Source organism: Falco naumanni, chromosome 12 (assembly GCF_017639655.2).
Source record: "Falco naumanni isolate bFalNau1 chromosome 12, bFalNau1.pat, whole genome shotgun sequence".
Classification (NCBI taxonomy): Eukaryota; Metazoa; Chordata; class Aves; order Falconiformes; family Falconidae; genus Falco; species Falco naumanni.
This window is the reverse complement of record NC_054065.1, coordinates 2,231,803-2,249,690: the sequence shown is the minus strand read 5'-3', so window position 1 is coordinate 2,249,690 and position 17,888 is coordinate 2,231,803. Positions and strand designations below refer to the sequence as shown.

The 17,888-nt window shown below is 42.2% G+C and overlaps 1 protein-coding gene across 4 annotated transcripts in view; it reads left to right on the top strand.

Moving 5' to 3' along the window:
* The window catches only part of RTN4 (reticulon 4), a 48,102-nt gene that overhangs the window by 12,473 nt on the left and 17,741 nt on the right, over nt 1–17,888 (top strand). The window contains exons 2-3 of one of the 4 annotated variants that reach the window (XM_040611382.1): nt 3,950–4,006; nt 4,846–7,296. The exons of 1 other annotated variant lie outside the window; for it this stretch is intronic. In XM_040611382.1, coding sequence (XP_040467316.1) covers nt 3,950–4,006; nt 4,846–7,296 — 2,508 coding nt within the window. Of the gene's footprint in view, nt 1–3,949; nt 4,007–4,845; nt 7,297–14,184; nt 14,386–17,888 lie in introns of those variants that run through there. 2 more of the 4 variants (XM_040611384.1, XM_040611386.1) reach the window with 2 other exon arrangements.

The following is a 17,888-nucleotide window of genomic DNA, read 5'->3' as shown; positions in this document are numbered from 1 at the left end:
TTTTTTTTTACTTGGTTCTAGTAGTAGTGTACTACTACTTTGTTTCAATTGCCTTATTTCTGCCATTAATATGCAAATAGGAAAAGCCACCCTCAGTGATTTATCTTCTGTGAGCTTCTCTAACAAATGAAGTTATTCTGATAAACATAGTACTTTATTACAAAACTTACTACACTTGTGGTCAGCTGTTACCAGTGCTACTACTTGAGTAAAGGGTGGGAAGAGGCGGCCAGTTCTCTAGAGGGTTATGCAAGTATTGGCTGGAGTGGCTTGCACCTTCCCTGTGGTATGCTTTTGAGCCTGGGCAGCCTTACTGTATGCCAGGTGACAGGCTGATACATGATGTGTTTTTTTTCTCTTGTCTACTGAAGCACAGAGTTCTGTTTCTGAAAGGTTTCTACATGTAACACTGGAGGAAAGGATTTTTCAGTGTAAGTGTCATTGGTGGAAAGAATGACAAGGAAGGGAAATGCCATTCCTTTCACCATGGCATTTGAATGACAATCTGAAGAGAATGGTTGGTTCAGTTAGCAATCATGCTGATGTGGAAGTTGTAGAGGTCCTACTCTGTTATCCCTCCTTGGCTGGAGTTGTCATATAGGGCCTACAGCAGGAAAAGGACCTGGTATCTTCCTTTCAGCAGCAGAACTGCCATTCTGATGTGGGTGGAGGGCAAGTGGGTGGTTCTCCTTGCTGGTTAGGAAATACTGCTTTTATGTAATCTCTTTTCACACTCCAGCTAGATGTGGAAAATAAAATTTGGGTGTGGGCATAATATCCTCCCATTAAGAGAACCTGGGAATTCAGTGACTGGCATAGCTGTTGTATGTTTCTGTGTTGAGTAAATGGAAGGCAAACCTGAGGAGTTTCTGCACTGTGCTGTTGTAATGGAGCACTGAAAAACCAGCGCCCGTGCTCCTAAAACCAGTGTTCCTCACCAGAAACCTCTCTCTCTGAGGTTGGGAAGTGTTAAATAGATTAAGTCTAGAATTTTGGGTACGGATTGCGCTTGGTCTTCGGGCATAAATTGTACTGCACCTTCAGGGACTTGTGCATTTTCAGCTTCATCTCCTTACCCCAGTGGACTCTGTATTCTTTCTTTGCCCTTCTTTTATGTCTGCTTTTTTGACCCTTCCAATTCATTGACTTGTTCTTGGTTTCCCTGTGAGATTCTTTTCTGTTGGGCTGTTAGGGGTGTCTGTCTTCATGCTGCGCAAGCTGGTCTCATCAGGTGCAGCCTGCTTTTTCTCCCTTCTCCACTCCAAAGTGTAGGCCCCTTCCAGCAAATAAAGGTTATGCTGCTGTGACATGACTCAGAGGAGGTGACAGCGAGGCTACTCCTCAGCCTGCAGCCTCTGTTACCAGCTTCCTGGTGAATTGCCATATCATGGGTCCCTTGAGGCTTTGGACCTGGTATCTGTGCGCAGTGCTCCGAGGGCAGTGTGCCACAGGTGGGTAAGAGTTGAGCTGACAGATCGACACTGGCTCAGGCATGGAGTATGTGGGCAATACTATTCCATTTGAGCACCAAGTGATTCGGTATTTCAGCAGGATCAGCATCCAGTACACACATAGAGGGGGACGGTTCTGCATTTGTGGTGGGAGATGGTGCTTCCTTGGTCCACCTGGGCATAACATTGAGAGGGAAGGAGAGTGTGCTGCTGCTTGGTGCAAACCCGAAGGCTTGCTAGTCTAAAATATGAAGCTCAGCAGTAATCCTTGATGGACCAGGCACACTGGGAACTGAAGAAAAAAAACAACTCTGGCGTTACTGCCAAAAGCCTCATTTAAGGAAGGCAGAGCAGCTCTCTAGACTGGACTGGAGACTGGAATGGAACCCCAGGCTCCATTCTTACTGAAGCCTCTTGTTTTGCTCTCCAGACCAGGTGACTTGCTAACTTGTCTTGTGGGGCGGTGGGCCCCATGCAAGTGGGCTGCTTGCAGAAGGGATCCCAGCGAGCCAGGGCATGCAGAGTTGAGCATCTGCTGAAATAAAGGGAATGTGATGATACTTGGCAGTGTATGGATGCACGTTGCAGTTCTGTGACTTAAGTGTCACTTATTGATCAGTTGTCCTCCAGTGTGGTTTTTGGGTTTTTGTCCTTAAAAGCTTTTGCCACCACCGAACTGCAACACTGCTTTAATGTGTTCTAAATTTGGAATTGAGGTTTCTCTCTGTGTGGTCCTTAATAGGAAAATGTTATTTCTAGAAAACTGAACAGAAATCCCTTTGGCCCCGGCAGGAGTTTAGGAAGCTTCTAAATACAGTCTCCTACGCTCCAACTTTATTACTTAGTTTTCTTGTATCTTGCTGTGTTTTATCTTGTATCTTGCTGTGGATTAGAAATACCACTTGAAGATAACAATGTTCTGCAAAACAAAACCAACCCACCGTTTGTTGCGACAGGAAACATAGGTTGTGAGGAGACTTGACGTTTTTGAAACCTGCTGGTGGGATTAACTTGAGTAAGACAGACAGGTCATGAGTATCTTGAAGTGGCATTGCTTTTGCAGAAAGTCATGGTTCAGTGCCAAACCAAAAATTACCTTAATGCCTTGCTTTACTTGATTATTATGTATGTGCTGCTGTGTCTGCTATATTTCTTACTACTTGCCTTTCATCTTTTAAATAATTGCTTCTGTTTTTCTTTGGTTTTAATAAAACCCCGAGTTCTTCATTTTTTCAACACTTGATTTTGTCTAGGCAAATAGCAAAACTAAAGATTATTGATGTCTGTACTGGAAATTCAAAATCTAATTGCAATGCTTTAATATAGTTTTACAGTCTGATAATACAATTGACGTAAATTGCAAATATTCTTTATCAGCCTTAATTTGAAAATTTGATGCACTCTTCAGAATGAAATATATTTATCTACATGCTACTGTTTTTACATGAACACAATAATGCCAACAGGCTACGATGGACCTGGGAAAAATACTGTTGCTGACACAGAAATCCAGAGAAGGACTGTTTTTGATTTGCCTGGTTGCTCACAACTGTTGGTATTGCTGCTTCTAGAGTGGTTTTTCATTACATGCTTTATGCAGTTTAGTAAAAATGTCATGGTTGTATGCTTTTACTTAAGATAATGCGCAATATGAAACTCTTCTCACCATTGTGCATTAGTGAAAGGGAGTGACTTCCTTAGCTTAGAAGCAGGGTGTCCTTCCTTATGTTTGCTTAGTTCTTCAAGTTGAAATTGGGGAACTGGGATTGTCTTTGTGAAATATCAGAGTTAAAACAAATTCAGCAAAGCAAAATATGCTCCTTGGGTCATGCCAGAGAAGGCTTTAAAAATAATGCCTTCATTTGGAAACTTCTCTACATTATAAGACAATAAAAATAGTAAAAGATGTAAACGTAAAGCAAATAGTAGTGTCAGTTACTGTTCTCGGTTTAGTCAGTATCAGCATGCCGGATCAGTGCTCTGTGGGAAGTTTTCAAAGCTTAGTTCAGTCATTTTAACATTTCACAAATTTTGGCTGAGTCTCCTTATGGCCGCTGTTAAGCTGGTGTTAGTAGACCCTCTGACAAAGTGAGCTGATGAAGAGCAGTGTAACATTGTCAATGGCAACTGTTGTTTTTTTTTTTTGGTGCTAGAGACACTGTAGCTGCTCGGTAGCCTAAGTTTGGAGAATGAAAATAAAGAGCAGCTACTATGGTGTGTCTAACCTTAAGATTGGTCGCTGGCTTGGAGGGTGGAGATCCCTGAGCTGCCTCAGTGGAGATCCCTGAGCTGCCTCAGTAAAGATCCCATTATAAATGGAGAGATCTGAGCGTTGTCTCTTTCAGATTACCTGGCTTGTACCTAGTTCTGTGGTTCTCTGTGGGTGTAGAGGTTGGCTATATATTTATTTGATTTACTGGGAACCGACTACTTGCGTGCTTTCTCCTCTCTTCAACCTAGCCCTTTATTTCTGCTGAGGTTATTTGTTTGTTTTTCAGATGAGACCCTTTTTGCTCTTCCTGCTACATCTGCGCCTCTGATGCACTCCTCTGCAGGCAAGTTCTTTCTGCTCACCTTTGTCTGAATACATCCTGCATTTCTGACCCGATCTCATTAACCCTTTGTAGTTAGTCTGCCTTTACTAAAAGTCAGCATGGGTCCAAGAATAATTTTGTTTTGTTCTGTCATGTTTTTGTTTTGACTTTTCAGTTGATCTGTTCAAGATTTTATTACACATTCATTTCTTGACGTGGTAAACTGTTTTACAAATGAGCTACAGCCATCTGTGAATTCTTGGACCCTTGATGTAGGAGAGAAGTTGATACTATTAACAGGTTAACACATCAAAGCATAGTTGCTTTGCTGATATAGCAGAAGGTAAAACTTTCTGCAGTATTTCAGATAAGTAAAATTTGTACCTGTAGTATTTCTTTAATGGTTTTTGCTAGCTACACTGTTTACCAAATTCCCATTTTTAAAAAAGTGTTTAATAAGAAGACTTCTTCGTAGCATGCACATTTGTGCATGTGTTTATGCACAAGCATACACACATACCCTCTCTGTCTCATCTTGCCACCCCACTCTCCCTCTCTTACTTTGTTAATATTGCCTGCTGTACTTGGATGCTCTGCACTTGTCTGGCATCTTCAGCTTTACTGTGATCTTTGCGCTGCATAAAGTTGCTGCTTCTGTAGGCTCTCGCATACTTCTCTGCTAGAAATGAAATAGAATAACATACTTTAACTTGATACTTTGTTTTAATGGCTAATAGTATTTATGATAGAACTTGGAAGAACTTCTTAATAACTACCATCATGTGAACCTGTCATGAAAGTTTGTATTGACTTTAAGAGCACTTGCATTCTCTAACTTTCCTTTCTGTCCATGGTCACAGAAAAAATTATGGACTTGCAGGAGCAGCCAGGTAGCACTAAGTCGCTTGGTCAAGAGGATTTTACTGCAGTCCCGCTTGATACTGCTCCTTCTCTTCCCTCCTTCTCTCCTATCTCAGCTGATCCCTTTAAAGAGAACGCAGCCTTTGATACACTGTCAGGTGGATTAACTGCAAGAGGCATTTACAAAGAAAATACAAGTGAGGTTTATAAAGAAACTATGGAAAATGCAAGAAATCCATTTCTTGCGGAGGGGAATGAAAAAGACATTGCAGAGATGAAATACTCAGAATCCCCATTTGCTAAAGCAGAAGCAGCCATTTTATCTCAAGCGAAGGAAGAAACACAGCTAGAGGGCCCTAAAGAATTACCTAATCTGGAGAAAATGCCTGCACAGCAGCTGAAAATGTCTCCAGAAACTCCTCAAGATTTGTTTGAGAAAACAGAGGAAGATCTCTTTTACGACAAAGACAAATACAGAGGTGGTGATGATGGTGAAAAGGGGGCGCTGAAAGAAGACCCTCTTAGGAGTGAAGAATATGCAGACTTCAAACCGTTTGAGCCAATATGGGAAGTAAAAGGTGCTAGCCACAGACTGAGTAGTGTGAGAGAGGATGTTGGAAGTAAAATAGATGCCAAACTAGAAAGCAGTTTAGATGAGAAATATGGTGTAGGTAAGCTGAATGTGCAGAAGGATTACGAAAGAGAGAGTGAAGGCAGCACTGAAGATCGCTCTTTCCCAAGTACCCCAGAAGCTGTAAAAGAACCCTCACAGACTTACATCACTTGTACTAAACTGGAATCCTCTGTAAGTCCTGATGGTAACAAAGCCAAATCTCTTTCTCCACTAGAGGAAGGCACTTCAGAAAATAGAACCGATGATGAGAAAAAAATCGCAGAAATGAAAGCTCAGACAAGCACAGAACAAGATAATTTTAGTGCTCCAGCAGTTGGCAAGCAGGAAGGTCGGGAAGCTGACTATGCTAAAACAGAGAATGTATCAACAGTGCCATCTGACACTGCAGCAAATATGCCTGAAGGTCTTACTCCTGATCTAGTACAAGAAGCGTATGAAAGTGAAATGCATGATGCGGCATGTACAAAACTTGCTTATGAAACAAAGATTGATTTAGTTCAAACCTCTGAGTCAGTACAAGAGACTCTCAAACCCGTGACACAACTCTGTCCCTCATTTGAAGGGTCAGAAGCTGCTCCGTCACCAATACTGCCAGATATTGTTATGGAAGCCCCGCTAAGCACTGGGGCTGCCAGTGCAGAAGCATCTGCTGTGCAGCTTGAAGCTTCCCCATTAGAAACATTTATTCCTATTGCTAATTATGAGAATGTAAAAGAAGAGACTGAAAAACCTCCCTTATACCAAGAGGCAGTGAATGTACCACTGACACAGGCCCAAGAAGCAAAAGAGGCGTTAGCATTTAAAAAAACAGATCATGAGAGTAGGGTCAGTCCTGAAGATGTAGAGACTCCATATATATCTATTGCATGTGACTTAATTAAGGAAACAAAGGCCTCTGGTGAATCTACTTCTCCGTCCTTTACAGATTATTCGAAGACACTAATAACAGAATGCACTTCTCAGGATGTGCCTGAACACAGGGAACATGTCGAAAAGCTGTCTCCACAGTTTGGAAAATCTGACTTGTTCAACAGCCAGGTGATAACCGACTTCACTGAGAAAGTGAGTGAAGATCCATCTCTCGTCTTAAAAAGTAAATCAACTGAGAACATTGTAATTGATGATGAATATGAGGAACAACTGGTGGATTCTGTAGCTGCCACAGGCAAGCCTTATTTGGAGTCTTTCCAACCCGAACTGGACTCTTCCAAAACTGTTGCTGCTCTGCCATCTGAGCCAACACCTACAAAAATAACCAAGACGGAGAAGATTCCTCTTCAAATGGAAGAGCTGGGTGCTCTGGCTTATTCAGCTGATGTGTCTGTTGCTACAGAACCAAAACCAGGAGACGACAAAGCGCTCTCACCAATGGAGTCTTCCCCAGTCCCAGTGGAAGAAGACTTTGTGATGTTAGCTCATCCTAAAACTGCTCCCGAGATTTTGGCAGAAGCCACTGACAGAGAAGTAATGCACAAAGATGAAAGTGAAGAGATCAGTAAGGCAATCCAAGGTGAGAAGAGGCAGTTGCCTTGCCCAGAGCTACCCTGTGATCTGTCTATAAAGAATGTAGAAATAAAAGCTGAGGAAGATACTAATGCCTTTAAAAAGTCTTTGGAGGAGGTGGAGAGAGAAGTGCCTCAAGTGTCCATGATGTCCTTACCGGCCACAGATACCTCACCTTTACCTGCTGAAAAAGAGATAGTCAGTGTAGTAAAACCAGAAGCTTTTGAGAAGGAAGCTGAGCGAGAAGCTGCTTCTGTTAAAGAAAAGGAAAAACCTACTGCTGTATTTTCAGCAAAGCTGAATAAATCTTCAGGTAATCTGTGTATGCTGTCTTCCAGTTCACTAATCTGCATAATTCTTTAGCTAAACTTAAGCATGTCATGACATTCTTTTTAAGTCACTTTCTGTAAACTTCTCTATGTAGGCTGAAGGTTTACAGAAAATGTTAGTGCCTGCACTTTTACCTTTTTCATATTCTGATTGCTTTAGTACTTTTTTTTTTCTGTTTATCAGGGATGGACTCACTGTCTCCTGTTTTCTTCTCCAGTTCTCCTGCTGGTGATCTGTTGATCAGAAATAGTCACTACTCACTGCAAGCTCTTCTGTGGTTGTCTACAGGCTGGGCATGAGATGGCCTTCCAGATTTGCTCTTAATATGTATTAAGATGGTATTTCAGTCTGCTGTGTGTATGTGATTTGAAGAGGCATTTCTTTTCATACACAGTTCAGACATCAGATGTCAAAACTTAGGAAAATACCCTTGCTGCTACTGTACATGTCTGGAAAAGAACCTGTGCATCTCCACTCGCGTGACTTGCAGCTTGCATTAGATCGAGGCCAGTGGTTTAAAATAAAATAGTGCACGTGAGGGAGCTTAGTACTGGCGTTACTAGGAAAGTAGCCATTAAGAAGCAAGAGTATCCTGCAAACATTAAAATGGGTTTATACACAGCACAGATACTAACTTCCATTTCTTTTTGCAGGTGGGGCTTGCACTTCAGCGTAGTTACTTTGTCTTCTAGTAATCTGTAGTTAAAGTAGTGGAAGGTTGCAGGAAGGGTAAGACCACTGTTGTTGCATTCAGTTCTCTGAAGTGAATGCCTCATGAAATTCCAGCTCTTTGTGTAGACTAGAGGAGTACTTTGCTTTTTGATACTGCAACACTCTGCTGCTACTTGAGTTTTGCACCAGAAGTGTTCCTGCTAAAAACAGCTACTGCAGAAAGCACGACTCTGTTCTAAACAGAAGACCATATGTTTGTTTGGTATATTTGCAGGTGCTGCAGTCTACAGTTCATAGAATACTACATTCCTATTGTACGTCTTCTACATCAAATGTGTTTTGGAAGGGAGTAACAGGCGTGTGTGGAGGGGGAACATCAGGGTGTTGTTGCAGTTGCAATAGGATTTGGAAAATAAGATAGAAGATGTAGTTTTAACGTTAACTTTGCATGATAGTTGCTATTTGTCCTGTCTCGCCTCTTCTATACCTACGGGTAGGCAGAGAGGAGAGAGTTTCCCTTTTCCCTTGTGGTGAAATTTCAGCGACACCTGCATTGTTAAAACACTGTGTTTTGTGTTCTGTGAAGACTTCTCTCCTTGCGCTCAGACTTGCAGCATATAGTACTGCCTAGAGAACAGCTGCTGTGTATCTGTACTTCATGTTAAAGGGTTAATTGTTTAGAGATCAGACTACTTAAAACCAAACCAACAAACAACCACCCCACGTTACAGTTGATATACTAGCTTTTTAGTTCTTTTAACAAGAAGCCTTTGCAGAGGTGTATTTAGTCATTGCATAGATGTAGCAGACTGGGGGTGGTAAATCACTGCTTTGGGAAGAAAGACTCTTGCTTTGGGTCTGCGAAGGACACAGCTGCTGCTCTTCTGTCTGCCAGAGAAGCTGCACATAAAACCATTTGCCACAGCAGAAGAGGAGAGAGTTGCATGGTGTCTTCCTGCTCCCTCCCATCCAGCAGCACAGTGCTGGGACAGGGCGCTCATCTGTCTGGCAGTGGTGTTAGTTGAGGGGCGGGAGCTGGCCAGGCACATGGCTGGTCTGGTGGAACTGTCTGCAGCCTTGCTGTGTGTTGTGCTCGCTCTGTAAAGCAGTCGCAATGTTAACTTTGGACATGCTGTGTTGTTTGGGAAGGAAAATTAATCTTGTTTTTTGCTTTACTGTGGAGGAACACTTAAAGCTAAATAGAATATGAACTCAAAAACATAATCCATTTTTTTCCTATATTTTTCTCAGCAATATGTGCTGTTTACTTTTTTGCTTGCTTCTGCTGTATTATAGAATACAGAACTGGACTTCTGAGACCTGCCTTGAAGAGTCTAAGGACAAGCTGTAAACAAAATCAGTTGTCTGCTTTTAATACCACGCTACTTATGCACAATTTCAAAGTAGCATTAAAGAACTGATACATACATTTGTCTTCCATACTCTCAGAAAGGAGTGTTAATTCATCACAAGGCAAAGAATGGATCTGTGCCTGTGTTTGGCCTTCTGAGTCTAATTCTGTTGTGTGGGTTTTTTTCAGTCTTCCCATCAGTGGAACTGAAATAGGTTTTACTGTGCCTCAAGACTTCTGGAAATCAGTTGGTGTGATTGTACGACTCTGATGCTTGTTAAAACATTAATCTGCTGATGCTTGTTAAAACATTAATCTGAACTGCCTTACTGATGCACTTAACATTCAAGGACCTTAATTTAACAGTCCTATTTTTCTGAAAGCTAACTGAAGTGCCAACATGCTTTATGTGTACCTGCAAGTGTAACTGCAGGAGTCCCAGCGGATTGCAGGGAGCTAACAAACCCTGAAAAGGATGTGGACTTTTTTTCTTTTTAAAAAAAAACCTCCACCCCTCCAATAAAGCAAACATAAAGCTTCGAACAGCCTCCAGGGTAGAATGAGGTTTGTTTAAAGCTGCCTGGCAGACCCTTGGGTAACCTGTTTTGTTTTGTAATGGTATTGGACCACAGGGACTTCATACTTTATAGCTGCACAGGTCTGGAAAAAAACTAAACCCCAAAACAAATTCAGAACTGTAGTTAACTATAAAGAAATGCCTCTCCTTGTTAGAAGCTTCTATTTATAGCAGTTTCAACAGCAGCTATCCCCACACACCACCAGCAGTTCCTACTGTCTTGGATCCAGTGATTCTCCCCCCTCCCGCTGCCATTCTGTTTCTCGGTATGTGCTGTATTTGCCTTTCTAGCAGATAATAATCCTGCTGTACTCTCACCAGACTTCAAAACGCACATTTCTGATCTCCATAAAAATAGCGCATATTAAGATGTGACTTCAGATTGGATGTTTCCTGATAGTTCAGATGCTGCTGACCTGTGCCACGGCTGGTGCACGTCCAGCTGTGCCAGGGCTTGTGCTGGTGGGCTGTGGGTGGGCAGCGGCAGGGTGCAGCAGGGACTCGCCAGTCGTATGTCACGGCGTGCTCCTCAGGGAGGGCTTTGATGCCATCTAGTGCTTGTAAACGGACTGTAGCTTGAGCACGCTGTGCCTTCTGGAGACTGCATCCCAGCTTTTGAGAAACGGAGCTGTTTAACTGAGTACATTTGAATCGAAAACTAAATAGATGTATTATGTATCTCGGCCCTTCTCTTGTACTTTCTTCACTGATAACCCCTTATTTTATATCAACATCATTAATTCCCCAAATAGGCTAGAAAACCATGCTTTCCAGAAACCTTTTTTTGATTGGTAGGGTGTGGAGGATTTCGTATTATTGAACTACAAAATCCAAGTATTTTATAGAACACCCCCCAGCCCCCTGAAATCTAAACTTCTGACCATGGCAGAAAGTTGTGTACCGAAATGTAACCACATCGGCAGTTTCAATTAAACCTCTCAGTATGTTCATGGTCAGTGTTATGATATTTGAAAATGGCATTGAGATCATTACTATTGAGGCGGGCGGTTTCATGGGACTCCCTTCTTTCATAGTGTTTTTGAACATCTGGCTCTGCAGACATTCATTTCCAATTAAATCTTAGGGCTTCACAGATCTCTTGTTTTCATACCTGCTACAGGAGGGCATTCTGTAACTGAGTTATAGAAACGTAGCTAATTACTGATAACTTACACTTCTCAGATTTTCTTGAGGGGGCAAATTCAAAGGTGAAGTCCAAGTGGGAAACATACTTTGAGAGGTAGAATGAGTAGTACTAATGATGAAGCTTTCCTTTTTGCTCCTAAATGATGGGGGTAGAAATAAAATACTACCCATGATTCTGTTATAGCAGACCAGGTCATTACAGTTATAAGAAGCTTAAAATAAGTCAGAAATGCTGCCTTACACCAGCACTATGCCCATTTGGTTAATTTCTGTCAGTTCCTGTATTTATAGTTAGTTAAATAGAGCTATTCAGCAGATGGGAAGGGTTTTGTTTTGTTTTGTTTTTTCACTGGGGGAGAAGTACCTTGGAATGCTTCTGGAGTTTCCTTCAGGAGCTGATTATTTTTAAAATATTTTTTAACTCAACATAAAATCTTGATTTAATTTCATCTGATGGGATTCTTAGATTCTTTGATTCTTTAGGTCATCTTTATGCTACCAGGTAAATAATAATAAATTGCAGACTTCTGTTCCAGAGTGGAGAATTTGCAGAGGAGTAGGAGGAACAAGGAAAGAAAACAGGCCTAAACAACCCTGAGTGAAATTTTTCTGAAGGGAAGACCTAGGCTGCGTTTCATTAGAGCTGTCATGTCTCCCCTGTTGAGAGGCAAAGGCTTGCATAGCTAAGACCACTAACAGAGCAAGGCCTTTGGGAAGTTACTTGCAGAGTGGCAGAATTATGGAGAAAATGGAGTGTTCGTGGCAAGTTATCGACCTTCCCAGCAGCACAGGGAGGCGGCCAGCATTGAATGAGGCTTCTGGTGAGAGCACTTGGGTAGTCATCCAAAGTGCGCTCCTGTGGGGAGTCAGGAATGATCTTCAGGGCAAAAATAGTGTTGTCAGTCCGTCTGCTCAGGATAATTTAACGTCTGTGTAGCAAGTGAAGTACTCAGCCTGCAGGCATGCAGCCCCTTTGAACATAGGCGCTTTCAGTAGAACAGTATGTTTAGAACTGATTGCATCTGGTTTGGATGTCTGGGTGAGTTGATAATCCCATCTTGTAAGTAGCCTGTTTGTCGGATAGTATTTGTTTAAATGTTGGTGTAGAAGCAGGCATACAGTTTCCCTACTGAAACAATAAAGCTTATACTGAAGTTTGTTGGCAGTGCTGGTACTCAGTTTATGTGTGGAATGGGGTTACACGGGTGTGTTCTCACCTGAAATAAGAGATGTGAGTACAGAGGGATACAGACTTCGTATTGGGTATCGTTTGTGTGGAGTGGTATGAGCAAACACTTGAGTATGCAAAGAGTAAAGGAGACTCTTGAGGGCAGGGAGAAGCTCCTGTGGAGGGAGTCAGTGGCCCGTTGGAGACACAGGACAGGGACTGGTAAGACAGCTGTGCTCCCAGCTCAGCTGTGTGTTTGTCCGTGTTCTGGCTGCTGCTCATCTGCTGTGGCTGCTGTATGGCTGCTGCTACAAAATGTCTGTTTAGGAAAGTCTTTCCAAGTGTACTATTTGAGTATGTAACTAAAGAATAGGAAGAAGATAAAGAAGAGGCTTTAACTGTGTATCTTTTGAAATTTGACAATTGGTGAGAAGAACTTCCTGAAAGCATCAAGTTTTTGACTAATTCAGTGACAATGCAGTCATCTAAACAAATGTCGGGGGAAAATCAGAGAGTTTGGGCTTCCAGTTGATCTTAAGAATTTCAGCTCAAAGACAGAAGCAGTTTTTCAGATGTGTTTTTGTACTTTTTTGTACAGTGCACCTTTTCAAGTTTCATGCGCTATGATATTTTAATATACACTTCCCGTTTCCCTTCTATAGTACGTGTTTAGATTTACCTGTTGAAATTGTGAATGAAATGCACATCTTTGCATAACTTAAAAATACACTTAACTGGTGTTGCTGTCAAAGGAGGCCTTACATTTACGTAGCAATTGAAGCAATAAACAGGGCTTTTCAGGTAAATTTGTGGTAATCTTTCTCCATGTAAGACTGACTGTTCTAATGGAAAGTAAAACTGTCTATTTAAGGACTGAAGCAGGATCTTCATCCTAGCCAGTCCACAGTATTTTTGTGGAAATTTATAAATGCCCTTCTCTAGTTCTTCAGAAAATGGCGCATCAAATGTTTAAGAGGCTTTGGAGCAGTGCTGGGGAGTTTTTAGCATTTTATTGTCAGCCCTAGGTATTACAAAGACTCCAGACTAGCAAAGTAATATTTTCTTCAGCAGGGATGGAAAACAGAATGACAACATTGTTCTCACAGCTTTTCTCTTTTAGATTTTGAGTTTCTAGTTTATGCTCGTCTTATGTCTGTACAATACTTTATGTATGTTAGCAGTGTAAACTTCCAGGTTCTTGTTTTTATTTAAATGAAGGGAACGTTTAATTGTCAGATCTGCAGCTGGCAAAAGAAATTGCTGATGTAAAATAAAAAGGGGGAAGGTGGTTGTAGGAATTGGGTAGAGGGCTAGAGGTAACTGTTCTTCTCAAGCCTCCATTAAGAATAAATACAGCTGAGCAGTTCAGAAGGATTAAAAATATCAGCAGAAAGACTTACTGTGTTCTTCATTACCCTCTTGCTTTTGTTACAGGCACTGAAAGGGTCCTATTCTGTTTTCCTTCAAGCTTTTTTTTTAAAGGGAGAGGGGTGTTACAAAGGTGTCTCTGTTAGTCTTCTAGACAGTCAGACATTTGTTTAAAAAAAACAAAACAAAACACGAGTGAGTGGGTATATCTAGGAGGTTTGTAGATGTGTTTTAACCATTGTTTGAAAAGCATTCCCTTCAAAGCTTGTCTGGTGACTACTTTTAGCTCTGCTCTGCTGTGAAAAGCAGCTTAGGGCGGTTTGGCTTTTGTTAGTCTGCGCTGAGCCTTGCAGCAGTGGCATTTTCAATGCATTGGTGTTACCGATGCACTGGTGCTGCTCTGCAGGGAGAAGCTGTTTCCCCTCGTGCCGGCGAATTCTTTCACTGCCTTGTGTCTTTTCGGTTTTGTTGGCAAGCAGTTAAGAAGCAAACGGCTGCACCAGTTGGGGATTGCATTTTATTTAGTCTTAGTGCCGGAGCATTAGGAGCCTGGTGACAGCTTGCACTGCGTCAGTGCTCCACACCCCGCGCCGTCAGCTGACCGGGCTCCTGCAGCACCAGTGCAGCAGCAGACTGCAGACGCTGCTGGGGAAGCCCATGTTTCCCATCCTGGGCTGTAGATTTCTTCTCTTGCAGCTGTCCTCTTGGTATGCATAATTGATAATCACAGCTGGAGGGTAGATCGTTTGTGGAGAGATGGACAGTCAGCCAAGCAGTTGGAAGGATAAGGGTATTTGTTCTTTTCCCTTTTTTTCTTTCTTTTTCTTTTTTTTAAGGTAAAGAAGCTGCGCGTTGTTTTTAGGAAACGGTGTTTGTAGCATGTATTTGGTTGTGAAATGTATGTGAAGATGTAAGATATGTGCATGCTATATGCAAAATTGCAAAAGCTTGAAGTTAAAATGGGTAAATGCGAGCAATGCAGAGAATAAATTATTTATGTAGGTGAAATAGCTTGTGTGACACTGCAGATCTTTTTCAGTCCTACAGAGCATATTGAAGAACAGCTTGTTTTGGTACGCACTGCACAAGTGCTAGCATAGTCTGAATTTAGTTGATGTGCCTTTGAAATTCCTAGATTATAAATAATATAACAATACTAACCATTAACTTGAAAGAATGTCGTGTCTGCATGCAGTTCATGTAGTTCAGTAATTTTATGAGGAGAATTCGCATGCGGACTACAGCAGGGTGGTGGTGGTTGTTTTTTGTTTGGCATAGCATGTTTCGAGTATACCCTTAATCACGTTTGCTTTGGATTTTTCATAATTCTGTTGGATTCTAGGTTAAAACTGATTCTTTTTCAGAATTTAGAGCCATACTATCAAATTGTTTTAGGTAAATAAGTAGCTAACCTTAAATTAGTGTGGTTCTGACCTTTGTTCCTGTAACCACCAATGGGAGATCACCAGTGTAAATCTCTGTGGATCATTACATTAGTGCTCAGTGTGTAAGAGTTTAAGCCTTATTTGAATATGTAATCTTCATACTTTATTGACAAAACAAGCTTTAAAAAAATTTAATCATCCTTAGATACTTAAATGTCTTCTTCTTAAAGGGCCCTGTCATGCTTGGTACTTGTGAAGTTTTCCTCTTTTTTTTTTTTTTTTTTTTTTTTTTTTGTCTTTTTCTAACTGTTGTTCAAAATCTGTGTTTGTTTCCCACTTGGACAAAATTGCCAGCTGTCTCGTATCTATTGAATGCTCTATCAAAACTGAAATATGTAGCAAAAAAGCCTGCAGGGGAAAAAACTTTGCCCCTACAAAACACGTTTCTAAAAGTTCTAACCTTTCATTAAAGGGCTGTAAAATATTAGGAAAAGATATACTGCAGCGTTTGGTAACATGTTCTTGATGTGTGACTAGTTTAAATGTTCAGCGCCCCGTATGTCAGGCCTGAAGTTCTTGGGGTTGGGGGGGGGGAAGAGGGTGAGGGGGTGAGGTCAGAACGTTTTTCTAAAACGTGAAAGGCAAGTTACCTTCTGGTATTCAGGCCCAATTTTCAGGTTTTCTTCCACAACCCGACGAGCAGGGTTGGTGGTGGTCTGTCCCTCGCTCCAACTGAAGGCAGACATTTCTGAGCCTACAGTTTGAGGCCCTGAGAATAATGGAGTCTTTCTTGGTTTAAAATTAACGAGTTGCCAATCATAAGCATGCCTGTATGGCCCACTTGGGGGGAGGCCAGTAAGGTGGGCTGTGTGCAGTTGGCTTCTTTGCAGAATGTAGACCTGAGTAGTGTGTAAGCACTACTGTATGTGTAAGCAAACCTCAAGCCATCCTACGTGGGTATTTTGTGCTAGTACAACTGCTTCAAGCAGTGTTTTAAATTCTTTGGGTTTGCATAGTGATATCCCCTTGGGTGGAGGAAGCTGGTTAAGTGCCTATTTCTCCTTCCAAAGAAGTCCCTACTGCCTTGAGGTTTAATTATAATTTAATTGGTAGGAATAAGGTCTAAAAGAAAAGGGAAGCAGAGCAAGAAGAAGGTTTTCTGAGGAAGCAGAAGAGTCTGGTTCTCCTTTTGTAACTGTTGTTGAATCCTGGTTTAGTGTGGTTTCTGGTAGCGTTTGTTTATTATAACAAGATGAAGAAGCCTTGTTTCTTGTCTTCCTTCGTTAGGTCAGGCTCCAGTGGCGTGGAAAATTATGGGTAAAGTTCAGGGGCAGATTACACTCTTTGTCTTGCCCCAAAATAAATATAGAAGCAAATATTGCAACATGTTTCTTTCCATGCTAAAAAATAACCTTTAAAAAAAATATCAAATCTAAAAGCAGAGAAGAGCCAAAAGTATGGTTCATAGTTAGACTTTCCAGCTAAAGCACTACTTTCTAATTAATATAATCCTTAACTGAGTTTTGGTATGCTTGTTTCTTGTGCTACACCCATAGTAGTTGAGGAAGCAGCATAATGGAAGTGGTACAGCCTGTGGTATTAGTACCTGTGGTATCGATCATCTAGATAGGCAGGATGAAGTAGGTTTATTCTGGGGATGGCATGACTTTTATTTTTAGCACTTTTAAAGACAGGCCCCTGTGGAGTAATTGGTACTAAAATGTAATATTTATTTAATTTTTAATTATTTCAATGAATTCTCAGGTTTTAATAGCCAAATAATGCTAATGGTAGGATGAACACCATAGGTATACCCTCAGGCTATCCTGGCTTTATATATTTATTTATTTATTGTATTAATGTGCTGACAATCTATCTGAATTCTGGTTCAGATCAGTTAAATGGTGGAAAAGGTTGCATAGGCTTGTGCAGTCCTTGATCTCTTAAAATTTTTATTGTGGGTAATCAGGGCTTTGCAATAATTTTCCCAGTTCCTACATTGTGCGCACATGCGCGGGTGTATGATTAAGTAAAACCGAAAGAAATTCCGCTTTGGCTCATTAGTAATTTTTAGGTAGTATTTGCCTTTTTGGGGGACAGTCTTGTCGTGTCAGACTCTTTGCTTTCATTCTAGCATGTACTCGTGAAATGTGTATTGCTTTTTCTTGCTAGGGATTGTGGGGCAGATGTGCCAAGTCTGAAACGTGCGTGGTGCAGACTTGTTTTCTGGACCCTAAGGGTCCAGTCAGACAAGGCTGTCAGCCCCGTGGATGTGGCACTCCTCATGGTGCCTGTCCCCGCGACAGGGAAAGCTCTGTTGGTTGAAGTCAGCTCCACATGCTCGGCACCGCTTGTAGTCATGCTGTAACCTCCCCCAGTTTCAGCAGCCTGGGATTGTTTTGTTGTTACTGACTTGCAACAAGGCTGTCAAGGGCCCTCCAAGCTGGCTTCCAGCGCATCTGATCGGGGTAGAAGGAGGATTGGAGTCTGTGGTCTGGTCTGCTCCCACTGGCATGTCACCCGTGATTTCAAGTGGTCGTTCAGATGCAGGAAATCTCGAAAATGCCAAAGCCCCGGCCTGCTAATGGCGTTTGTGTGCGCCTGTGCCCGCGGGAGGGGTCAGGGGCTGCTCCCAGGGCCGGGGGCTCCAGCTGGGGCTGCCCCGCACCCGGCACGGCCGGGCTCCCGCGGAAGGGCCCGGCGCAAAGCCCGGAGGCCGCTCAGGTGTGTGTCGCCAGCTGGGCAGTGCCCCTGAGCAGCGCGGGCAGCAGTTCGCCAGTCGGTGCCCGGGTGCTGGTTTTTGCCGGTCTCCGGTGAATTCTCTGCGCGGTGCTGTGGTGACTGCGGCGGTGCGCTTCAGCGGCGTTTGAAAGCGGCCAGCTTCCATCGCTTCTGTTACGTGTCCGTG